General features: G+C 35.9%; 1 protein-coding gene across 9 annotated transcripts in view; it reads right to left on the bottom strand.

The window, feature by feature from the left end:
- The window catches only part of HMCN1 (hemicentin 1), a 677,492-nt gene that overhangs the window by 179,913 nt on the left and 484,639 nt on the right, over window positions 1–12,940 (bottom strand). For all 9 annotated transcript variants that reach the window (XM_074389731.1, XM_074389733.1, XM_074389732.1 and 6 more), the window contains 7 exons: window positions 11,558–11,685; window positions 9,120–9,392; window positions 6,413–6,508; window positions 3,676–3,870; window positions 2,507–2,637; window positions 2,194–2,341; window positions 142–268 (listed from right to left, as the gene is read on the bottom strand). In XM_074389731.1, the coding sequence (XP_074245832.1) occupies window positions 142–268; window positions 2,194–2,341; window positions 2,507–2,637; window positions 3,676–3,870; window positions 6,413–6,508; window positions 9,120–9,392; window positions 11,558–11,685 (1,098 nt within the window). The remainder of the gene's footprint in view (window positions 1–141; window positions 269–2,193; window positions 2,342–2,506; window positions 2,638–3,675; window positions 3,871–6,412; window positions 6,509–9,119; window positions 9,393–11,557; window positions 11,686–12,940) is intronic.

Here is a 12,940-nt window from a genome sequence, read left to right on the forward strand (position 1 = left end):
TAAGCAATATTGTTTTGCTTTTATGCTCGTTTAGTAATATTCTATGTGATAAAATAATTAAGAGGAAGAAAATCCATGTGTATTTACACATCTTTTTCCCATCAATTGAACCCTTGCAACAAATACAGAAAAGATACTCACTTGCCATCTTTGAACCAATGAATATCAGGAAAGGGAGTGCCTTTGACCTGGCATTCAAGGGTGGCATCATGGTTGAGGACAACTGAGACTTCATTTGGGAAGTTGGTACCTATTATGGTGGGTGGAACTTGAACAAAGACAGTTTATTATGAAAATCTGTTACTCAGCAAAAAGAGTGGGCAGGGGGTAGAAAGCAGTCAATGATTTCTACACAAAAATACAATACCATACAATATGTTTTCATATCATTTCTGTGTACCCAAATGTTAAACTTAAGTGTAGAAACGTATTTATGAAATATTTGGTAGCAGGACAATTACCTGCAAGAATTATGATAGTATAGGATTCATGTTTGGGTGTATTAAACTCATATGCAAAAGTAGTTTAGAATGTAAGTGGTCAGTGAGGCTTATATAATGCAATTTGCTACTGCTATATATTTTGGATAATGAATGACAATGAACATCACTCTTATTCAAATTCTACATATACTGTCGTGCTACTTGAAATATGTTACCTGTGTCTTAAAAAAGTAAGATGGTAAACTTGATATGCAATATAACATGAAAAAGAATGTGCTAGTTTTTATTCTCAGGATTATCAAGCATATTAAAGAGCTCCTGAATACTTCCCTGACTCTCTCATCATCTCCTTTCACACCATCTTAAAGTGGTCTTCATCCTCGGAAAAATGACCAGCCACTAAAGGATTTCAGTAGCGGAGGACTGAGGGGTATCATATTTGTGTTTTAAAGCCACCCAAGCTCATATGTGAAGAATGGATATCAGCAGCAAAAAGTGGATTCAGGTGAGCACTTAGGCCATTACATTAATTCAGCTCATAAATGACAATAGACTTTCACAGAAGGATGAAAAGAAGTTGATCACCACAGAATTAGGAAGTAGACATAATAGAAAATATGCAGATTTGAAATGCTGGGGAAAAGGTAGTACTGAGAACCTGGAGTTCTGGAATAAGCAAGTGAGTGGATGGAGGTACCAGTCCCTAGAATGGGGATCAATGAAGGCAACCAGGACTGGGTTTCACTGGGACTCTTTTGTTTGATACACAACTAAGATACTCAAGTCACAATAGCACGGAGGAAATTAGCTATTTATCCCTAGGCTCAGGGAAAAAAGACTGAACTGGAGATAAAAGATTGAGAGTCACCAGCAGACAGATGAAATTCAAAGTCAAGGGAGCAGATGAGTACCAATGAAAATAATGCCAACAAGACTCATGATAAGAATGATTTCTTAATTTGTCTTTATAACCTATACTTAAATATAATAATGGTGATTTTGAGGAAAGAAAAATTTCAGGCTTTGAGAAGACTAATGGGAGGAATTATTTTTATGTTATAGCAGTTTATGAATATTACTTTTATGCAGTATCATTCCTCAAACTCAATTCTACTCAAGACTTACAAATTATATGCCCATTCTAAGAAGCAAAATATTGAAAAGGAAGAAAGTCATTTTATCACAAAATGAACTTTAAATGGCAAATATAATTTCACAAACTAAAATTATAAAATTTTAAATATATGATTACCATTAAAAGGTCTTACATCCTAATTTATTATAGCAGCTCCCTACTTAATTAGAGTCAGGACTGACTTAGTTAAAAGAGTTAATTAGAACGCAGGGGAAAGTGGATTTACTACCTTCTCCAGTTCAAGTACAGCCTAGCAGCTTCAGGTTGTGCACAGTGTTATATTCTGTAACACTCTGCTGTAGCCACTTCCCAGAGAATATCCTGACTACCTAACTGGAGAAGTTGATAAGAGTAGTAGTAATTTCTTATTTTACACAAGATAGTAGTACTACTTTTGAGTATTTCAAAGTCATCTCTGTATTATAAATAACAAAACCCTTCAAAATTTCTATAACATATGGTTCTGATTAACAAATAATGACAAAAATAATAGAATGAAACTGTATTTTTTCTGTAAATTAATTTTTTCTCTTTACTTCTTCATATAGTCAGCTCTATTTTAGTTAAGAAATGCCTCTGAATTGTAGTTTCTTTTAAAAAGGATGTATTTCTTACCTAGCACATCAATGTTGAAGTACTTCTGAGAAGTGCCTGCAATATTAACTGCTTTGCAGGAGTATCTTCCTGCATCCTCTGGAGTGGTTTTAAAGAGCTTCAGTATTTTCCCATTGCTCACAATCTGAATAGTGCTGCTTTCAGTCACCTTTAAGGGCCAAAATGGTCAGTGTTATTTCCAGTCCTAATATAAATGCATGATTAAAAACTGAAGTAGAATGTTTATATTAGTAGTAGTAAGAAATGAACATCTGAACACTTCACTTCAGATACAGAGGCAAGCAATTACATATATATGGATGACTCTATTTACCTGGACATTATCTTTATACCACGTAATGATGGGAGATGGAGTGCCTTCCACTTCACAGAAGAGATTGGTCAGCTGATTTAACAACACTGACACATTTGTAACTTGTTCTTTATCTTTAATTGCTGGAGGCACTGCAAAAAGAGAGGAGTCATAGCTAGGTAGTTTTATAATAAATATTATTTATAATTTCTTTATAAGGGCCTTTATAGAGTAGATTCTTAGATATTTGATGGCTAGATAAGCTAGACATATTTAAGCATATGCTTTCTTGTAAAATAAAAAGTCTTGATCACTGTATTTATAATAACAACCCTTATTGGATTTTAACTTTATTATTTCAAGGTTTTAAATTTAGGATTAAATTTGGGATAAATTTAAGGGAGAATCTACTTTTATTCCACATATTACTCAAAATATAAGCTTCTGGAGTCTTAAGTCACATGAGACTAACTACTTTGTTGATGGGGATGAATATTACCCAGTGTCTAAAGAAACTAGTAGTCATCAAATTTATACATATATATATATATATATATACACACACACACACACACACACACACACACACACACACATTCGGTTATGCAAAATGACGTATATACAATATTTCATTAAAGGTTAATAAAAACAACTGTTAACAATCTACATGCTCATCATTAATAGAAAGAGGTTAAATCGTTGTGTATCTGTACAATGAAATGCTATAGTTAGGAACATTAAATAATATCCAAGATAGATTATTTAGTGAAATAGAGAAGGGGAAGAATGTTAATATAATGTTCTATTATATGTGTGCTTTTATAAATAAAAAGAGGATAAAATATTTCATTGCATATGTATAAAATATCTTTGGGGAGATCACACACACACACACACACACACATACACTTTCCTTTCTCCAAATAGAGGATAAGTAGATGGCTCAGCTCAGAGACTTTTTACTATGTATCTTTTTCTACCATTTGAACTTTGAATGATATAAAATCACAATAAAAATTACATAAAATTTTAAACCAAACAATAAATGCAATCAGACCATCAGATTTCTGTTTGGTGTTACAGCTATTCACATTAATATTAAATGATAGTACACTAAGAGACTAATTTAAACATTTAAGAACTGGAGACTTGGCACACATAGTCAGTTACATGATTTTAACTACATTTACCATGGACTTTGAGGTTGTATTTTCTTTCTGTGGTTCCAGCTTCATTGACTGCCACACAGATGTACTCCCCATTGTCATATGGTGTGACAGAAGCAATAACCAGCAATGTGCCATCTTCCGAGATAGAAATGCCAGGCTCTCTGCCTGTCAACTCTCTACCATTGTGTAACCATTTGATGGTTGGTTTAGGGGTACCTAAATAAGAAATTAAAGTCTTGTGGTATTACACAACAAAATCAGAAATTATTAAATATCAAATATATCAAGGAGAAATAAAGTTTTTATTATGACAATAATTTCTAACCTTAGGTACTATGCTACTTTCAAGATATTTCTCCCGGGATGGAAATATGAAGCTATGATGTTAGTTAATGCCTCTAAATCCCGGTGGGTCTTAAGAGACTTGCCGTAAAATTTGAACAAAGTTGTTTTTTTTTATGTAAACATTCAGAAGACAGTAAGTAAAGCATCTGACTAGTGAGTTCACAGTAATTTGTTGGCGGGACAGGAACTGTATTAATCCTACGGACTGGATATGGGAGAGTTTTAGGGTGAAATAAAGACAGAGCAAAAAAAAAAAAAGACACTGTCACAGAAATAGAACATGAAGATTGCCCCCACCAAACAGAGTTTATATATGATGTAGAAAAATGATGTTTTATAATTCCCTTTTTAAAAAGGCCTGATATTGCAGAGATGAGGAAACTCTACTGCCCATGCTTCTTTTGGAGATCTCACTGTGTTAAACAAAGGATAATAGTTCAATTCTTGGAATGGTAGATGAGAAAGTAGTGAGACAAATAGCTTTCCTGGATTAATTTATGACCAACAGAATAAATGGAAATGATATACTCTTGAGAAAAAAATGATACAACAGTCTTTGAGTGTACAATACAATCAAAAAGAACACTGGAAATAAATATTAAATCTATACTAACAAAGTATTTATTTAGCAAACATTGTGCCAGGTATTATTCTAAGCATTTAAAAAAAGTACTATCTATAATAAGAAGAAAACACCTTAAATAAAAATTATATGATTACATGAGACATTGTTAATAATCCTGTTTAAACGACAGTAAAATATTAAAGGATGGACATATAATCCAGGATATATACAAAAGTATGGCAGAAATACATATAATGCATCATTGAAGCTACACTTGAATTGAATTAAACGCTTAAAAAGTGACTATGAAAGTTAAATTTATAGAAGAAACTTAAAGATTGGCCTATTCAGTTGTGCTCATAGTATAAATGTTGACTGATGAGAACAAAAAGGTTAAACTGATGGACTCCAGTTGCCTGTCCATGTGGTCAAGAAAAAAAAGAGGCTGCAATCATTTCCTTACATCCCAGTCATTCCTTTATGAACTTTAGTCAGACTACTTAATTTATATTTGGTGAGTTAATAAAAATGTAAATTAACAAAAGAAAGAAGTTGTATTATCTTTAATTTTTAAATGACAGAACAACCATGAGCAAGATGAAATTCATAGTAAAAGATAATGAAAAAGGTGCCTAGTAACTTTAAATGGATTCAAGCATTATATTTCAGGTGAAAATGAAGAAGTGAGGAAGAGGTGTTTTTCTAGGTGAAAAAGGGAAGTCAAAACAAGAAATTAGCCTGGGAATCAGGAATCCAGTGGGGAGCAAGCTACAGCGCCACCAGCATGTCCAGAGGGAGTGAGCACTCACGGTACTTCCCTGAACTTGAAATCCTTCTAAAAAAGACCTCCTTTCCTGGCTTCACCTCCCTAATTCTCAGTGACTCTGGGAATAGTTATTGATAATTCTTCAGGTATCTGAAAAACTTGTTAAAGGTATTTTTCTGTGAATATCAGTAGAAAATAAAGTAATCATTGGTGACAGTTACTGTTGAGATCGAAAAGCTTGCCACAGAAACAGAGACAGCTATGAGGGTCTCCGATTGCTGCTGCCCAGGAACAACTGCTAAAAGGCACATGGGGTGGGGGGGCACAAATAGTACCAGCCACCTGGAGGCCCTCAGGAGGTTAGGGAAAGACTACTGCTTGGACTCTGCCAGAACTGCTACAAACCTGCTTTGAATCATTGCTGATGAATGCCCACTTGAAAGAGAGGATGTTCTTAATTACCTACTCGGCATTGTTAGGGTGATAGTGACAGTGCTTTTCACATTCCCCTGAGGAGAGGTAATACCAATCTCCTGCCAGGAAATATGGTAGGATAGAAATCCCAGAAACTCAAGGAAAGGGAGGGCTTCAAGAAGCCTCCAAGAGACAAGTTACAATCTGGCCCTAGAATTACCAGTTGAGAGTAGATCTAGGAAAAGAGGTTTTTAGAAGTGCCCAGAACAAAGGAATAGTCCTTATTATACCTCTGCATGATTGAGAAATCTGGAATATTTTGAGTAGCTCCACCTATGATGTCGAAAAGAGAAAATATGCCAAAAAAAAAAAAATGAATGAAATAAGAAGTAGCAGGAAGGATCTGAACTATCTGGAAAACATGTGAGACTAGGTAAGTTTGAAAGAATGGAAAGTCTTTACATTGAAAGCAATAAAATACCTGAAAGAAAAAAAAATACTTGTTCAAAGAGCTGTTATCTGAAAGATAGGTTATTTCCTACTATGCTGAAACATAACAAGGACTGACATGGAATTTTATGAAGATGACATTGTGGGTTCAACACAGGATTCTGAAACAATGTTAACAGAACATTATGCTAATGCCTGTATCTATGAATATTACACACCTTTTGCAGGACATGGAAATGCAATACGTTGATTGGCCACTCTTTCTTGGAATGGATTGTTATATGGAGGTTCTAGATCTTCCACTGTGGGTGGTTCTATTAGGAAAATAAATACATCATCACAGTCTTTCTTTGAGCAATTTCAAACTCTCCTAAGGCACAATTAACTACCTGCACTGAAGAACTGCTGTCTCTGCTGATTATCCTTTTAAATATGATTCCTATTTCCAGCTGCCAAACATTTCTACCTAGACGTGACCCAGTGTCTTAAACTCAAAATTCTCCAAACAAAATTCATTATTTTATGCTTCCCGCAATCCTGTTCTGTTTCCCTTATTCCCTCAATGAAGGCACGATGGTCCACAGCCATTTTTCTTTCTCCCATATGCTTGACCTCCATATCCAATCCCACAATACCACAGATGTTCACATAGCTGTGTCTTCCTCTCTGTGCCTAAGACCATCACTTACTTCCCACCGCTATTTTCTCTTACCAGACAACTTCGATAGGTTTCTTATGGGGATTTTTTTTTCTCAAACATGTTCCTCTTTAGATTAATATTCTGCACAATCCCCAGAATACTCTCTGAAATACAAATCTCATCACTGACTTATCTAATTCAAACCATTACTTGTACTCGTCTGTAAGATAACGTTTCCGACCTGTTCTTTCCTAAGCGCCCCCTGTCAGTACATGTCTCTCAACAGCTTCATCATCCATTCATTGCATGAAGAAATTTGGAAGTTATTCTTGAGAGCTCCATCTCCTTCACTCTCATATCCAATCCAGCACCATGTCTTGAGTATTTTCTTTCCTAATTATTCTTTAGCCCATTCCCTTCTTTTCCCCATTCTAATTACCATCATCTTTTGCCTGAGCTCCTACAACAGTCTTTACCAGTTTCCCTTATCTTCTCTAGCCGAATGATACCTTCCCAAAAGAATATTTTAAAACTGAAAATCAGCCACATCACTTTCCCAATGATGACTTCTTAAAGTCTTTTTATTGCATTTAGAATAAAGTCTAAATTCATTAGTCTGGTTTCCTGGGTCTTGGATAATCTGACCCGTGACTACATCTCCAGCTTCATCACATATTAGTCAGCCCTCAGTCCGAAATGCAGCCAGCTGGCCTTTATTGATTGATGACTGATCCTAGTGTCTCCAAAATATTTAACTATGATTCCTATTTCCAGCTGCTAAACATTTCTACCTAGACACGACCCAGTGCCCTTCTCTTAATAGTCTGTGTCCTTCTCCCAGAAAGCTCTTTCTACATTCTCTTGGAAGGGCTGCCCCTCACTTCCACCTACCCTTCAAATCTCCGCTGACATGCCTCTACCCCACGGGAAGCCTTCTGTGATTTATCTTTCTGTTAAAAGCTCATATAGAGTCTTCCACCATTTCATGATGGCACTAACCAGTGTCTAATTATGTAGTCAGGAGATTTCATGAATTATTATCTTTCCCATTCAACTATAAACATGAATACCCAATAAAGTTTGCGGAATGAACAGGAAAACTTCTCCATTAGTGCTCAAGCCAACCATCCAACAAAACTGCCACGGGCCAGGTCCCTTAGTACTGTCTGATACTTAGAACAGTATCAGTACTAATACTCAGGACAGCACTAAGACTATCTAGTACTGTGCTAAGTACATCCTGCTTATCTTTTCTTCTTGTCTTTGTATTAGTATTCCCTCTGACAAGAATGCTGTTCTCCCTGATTTCCTCTGAGGAGGTGATCTCACTCTAAAGATCGCCTCCTCAGAGAAGTCCTGCTTGATAGTCTCAAGTAGGCAACTCTGAGGACCATTGCCTTATTTTAATTTCCTACAAAGTGCTTTTCACAATCTGTATTTATTTGTTTGCTTGCTTTCTGACTACTCACACTAGAACAGCTCATGAAAGCAGGGGTTTTGTCTTTGTTGCTACTTTCTCATCACCACCTAGAACATGACAGATGCTTGGCAAGAGCTCAATCAATATTTGTTGTTTGAAGAAATAAACATTTATTTTTAAATCTTCATAACAAGTATCAGTAATTAATAGAGAAGTAGCGGACCCAGATTTCCTAGGGCTCTATTTTGAGTCCACCCCAGTACTGTGGGGTGAAAGCCTACTCCAACTCACTCTTCCCACAATGTCTCCCAAACCAAAAATACTGGGTGGGGCATCACCTAAGACTGTTTCTGTTATCTACAGGATCCATGACAACTTCATTTGGAAAGCAAACATACAAAAATTCATGCAGGTTTAGAAATGGTATGTTTCATTTCTTTGGGGAATGGTACTCCTTTCAAAGCTAAAGAGTCATAAAAGTTATATAGAACTCTTTCTTTTTGATGGAGTTGGCTCTTGCTGCCCAGGCGGTAGTGCAGTAGCACTCTCAGCTCACCACAACCTCTGCCTCCTGGGTTCAAGCGATTCTCCTGCCTCAGCCTTCCGAGTAGCTGGGCTACTTTTGTAGTTTTTTTTTTTTTTTTTTTTTTTTTTAAGTAGAGACAGTTTCTCCATGTTGGTAAGCCTGCTCTCGAATTCCCGACCTCAGGTGATCCACCCGCCTCGGCCTCCCAAAGTGCTGGGATTACAGGCATGAGCCACTTTCTAAAGTGATTTAAGATTATACAAAATAATCTATTTAGCTCCAGGGCTTTTTCCTTACTCCCCAACCCACATACATACATTATCCTGTGTCAAAAATCACCTTGGACATGTAGCGTTATCTCTGTTTCATCAGTGCCTGCTATGTTAGTAGCAACACATGTATATATGCCAGTATCTGAGGGCACGGCTTGGTCGATGCTTAAAGTGCCGTCTGGATTGCTAACATGCTGCACTCCATCAACCAGCATGGCGTTTCCACCTCTGGACCAGGTGATTACCGGAGGAGGTGTCCCTTGAGCATTACATGGAATATCCACTCTTTGACCAACTTGGACTTTGAGATGTTTAGGTCCACGCTGTATCTTTGGAGGAACTAGAAATAATAACTGAGTGTTAATAATTCAACTTTTACAAATTCCTTCCTTTACTCACTTTAAATGAGAGCTCCTTATCAACAGGCAGCATGAAAAAGTGAAACGATTTCAAGATTTGGACATGGGCTCGGACCATTCACTAGCTAGGTGATCTGGGGCAAGCCAGTAAACTTCCTGAGGTCTGTTTTCTTGATAATCCAGAGAAAATAGCCTGTAATGCCGGTACACTGAAAGGATTGCAGGAAATAGTAAATATAAAACTCTTAGTTCCAAACTTGAAGAACAACAAGCATTTTAAAACGTTAGGCTTCTTTTAATTTGTAAATAACTTTAGGTTAAAAACTCTCTTAAAAGGCAATCCAGGTAATTTCTATAATATAAGGGAGTAACCAAAAAGCATTTCTCTCCATGTACTCAGTTTTTGTTCTCTTTGTGGAAGGATCAGTCAGGCAATAAGAAAAGTTTCTCATGAAAGCCTTTGCTAATTTCAGGTAAGAAAATCACAAACAGCCTCTATCTCTTCTTTTTATCATCTTCCTTTGGAAATTTCAATGCAGTTATTTATCAAAACACCAGCAAAGGATTCCTGATTTCCACATACATGCATTGTGCACTGTAGAATCAAGTTGAGCCACAAGGATATAATTAGAATATATGTACCAAACATCCCGAAAAAGCCCAATTTCTCTGTCTTTTTTTCTTTAATACTTAATGAACAATTTCTAAAGGCTGTCACTAACAACAACCTTATATATTTGATGACAATATTATCATTTTATGAAAGAGAAAACTAAAGATAAGAAAGGTTAGTTAATATGCCTGACTCCCTAGAGCTAGTACATGACAGAACGCTTGTGCAACTTCAAACCCTATGATCAACACGGATACAATTGTGGCGATACATCTGAAAATGAAATCAGACTGAGCTAATTTCTTCTGATACTTGAATGTCTTTCATCTGTATAATGACTGGTGTAATATATACACACAGTGTGTTGAATGAATGAAGAATTGGGCGGAGTGTGTGGACTGGAGGAATCAAGCAAACTAACTGGGGAGTCGTAGTTTAAGAATCCTCGAAACAGAATTTTTTCAGTTGCTGAGATTTTTAAGTATTGAAAATGATCATTTAAATACTATGAAATTATTTTATTTTTATTTTTTCTATTGCATTTTAGGTTTTGGGGTACATGCAAGATTGCTGCATAGGTAACATGCAAGATTGTTGCATAGGTACACGCGTGGCAGCGTCATTTGCTGCCTTCCTCCCCTTCACCTATATTTGGCATTTCTCCCCATGCTCTCTCTCCCAACTCCCCACCCCCCCGCTGTCCCTCCCGTCTCCCCCAACAGACCCCAGTGTGTAGTGCTCCCCTCCCTATGTCCATGTGTTCTCATTGTTCAACAGCCGCCTATGAGTGAGAACGTGCGGTGTTTGATTTTCTGCTCTTGTGTCAGTTTGCTGAGAATGATGGTTTCCAGGTTCATCCATGTCCCTACAAAGGACACGAACTCATCGTTTTTGATGGCTGCACAATATTCCATGGTGTATATGTACCACATTTTCCCTGTCCCATCTATCATCAATGGGCATTTGGGTTGGTTCCAGGTCTTTGCTATTGTAAACAGTGCTGCAATGAACATTCGTGTGCATGTGTCCTTATAGTAGAACGATTTATAATCCTTTGGATATATATACCCAGTAATGGGATTGCTGGGTCAAATGGAATTTCTATTTCTAGGTCCTTGAGGAATTGCCGCAGTTGCTGAGATCTTTAAATGTTGAAAATGATCATTTAAATATTACTAAATTATTATTTTAAAATCTGTATTGGGTTCTATAAAATGCTACCAGCTTAAACACATTTTTTACTACTGTATATCAACAATAATAGTAATAAGTAACAGTTGACATTTAGAAAAACTGAGATCCAAAAATTTAATACAGTTTATTTGATAAAGGAAGAAAGAGAAGATTGTTTATAAATAGCAGGAAAGGTTTTCAGAATAAACAAAAGTAATTCGCAAGTCTCAGGTTTTAGAGAATTTTTTTCTTTAATTACTCTACATACAATTTGGAAATTAACTATCAAACAAACTAGGATTATGGATTTTCTTGTGGCCAGTCCACAGGGTTAATATATGCTCTCATTTTGAAACTCACCATGGACATTTAATTTGACAGCCTGAGTCACGTTCCCGGCAATATTTGTGGCAACACAAATATACATCCCACTATCTGAAATGCGCGTCTCAGTGATCTTCATTGAACCAGAAGGGAGGAATGTGTGTCTAAAAGAAAGAAACCATATAGTAGACCAGGGAACAGTAGAATTTAAATATCCCCTATGCAGCTACACTTCAGTATGAAATTACTACTCCACAAGTAGCTTTTTAAACCATTTTCCCATCTGTAATGTATATCTATACACCTTAAAAGTCAGGAATTTTCATAATTATCTTGTGTATTATCTTCCTGAAAACACAAAAACATGATTTATTTTACTTTTAAATCTTAGTGGTCTGAAAACTGCCAAATAATTAAACATCTTTCTGTTCTATAAAGCAAATGTATATTTGAGTTAACTTCGAATTTATTTGGAATGTTTCATTATTATTTTCTACGATGCTAAAGGAAATATTAAAAATATCTGAGTATATTCCTCCTATTGAATAATAATGCAGTTGGGTGAGCCAGACCTACCTATAAAAATATTATTGTGTTGTGTTAAAATGGTTTTAAAGGATAATGAAGAGTAGGTAGACTTACCTAATATCAAGATTTCTCATAAAGCTAAGTCAATGAAGAGTGCTATTGGCCCAGACATGCAAATGAAGAAACAGTTAAGTACAGAGTCCTCAAGAGAGACCTGAGCATATGTGAGAACTCAACATGTAACATGCAACATCAGAGGTGATATTACAAAAAGTAAGGAAAGTATTGACTATTCAAAATGATGTTGGGCAACTGGCTTTCCAAATGGGAAAATAAAGAAATAAAATTAGAGCACTACCTGATATTATTGACAAAATTTAAAATTTAGATAGACTGAAGTCCAAAATGTGAAAAACAAAACTTAAAATAGAATTAAACACTGAAGGTTGTGTTTACAATCTTCATGTTAAGAAGATACAAAAAGTACACATCTGAAAAAGAACAGATGAATACATTGTGCTCCTTAAAAACTGAAACCTTCTGTACAATCACACCACACATAAACTTGAAACCACAACAATAGACTGAGAGAATATATTTTCAACACATATAAAATAAAAAAGGTTATTATCAAAAATAAAGACCTAATTTCCATATTCAATCAGAGAAAGACAAGTCAGCAGAAAACTGCAACAGACGCACAGGTTATTCCCCAATACCACCGATGGCCAACAAACAGGTAAAAGGGTTCCTAGTTCACTTGAAGTCAAGCACATGAAAATTAAAACAATTATAAAATACCACTTTACACCCACCAACTGGCAAAAATTCCTGTCAGTCAATACCATGCACTGATTAGAACATGGAAACAGGTACACCTATACTCTGTTG

This window comes from Saimiri boliviensis, chromosome 19 (genome assembly GCF_048565385.1).
Source record: "Saimiri boliviensis isolate mSaiBol1 chromosome 19, mSaiBol1.pri, whole genome shotgun sequence".
Classification (NCBI taxonomy): domain Eukaryota; kingdom Metazoa; phylum Chordata; class Mammalia; order Primates; family Cebidae; genus Saimiri; species Saimiri boliviensis.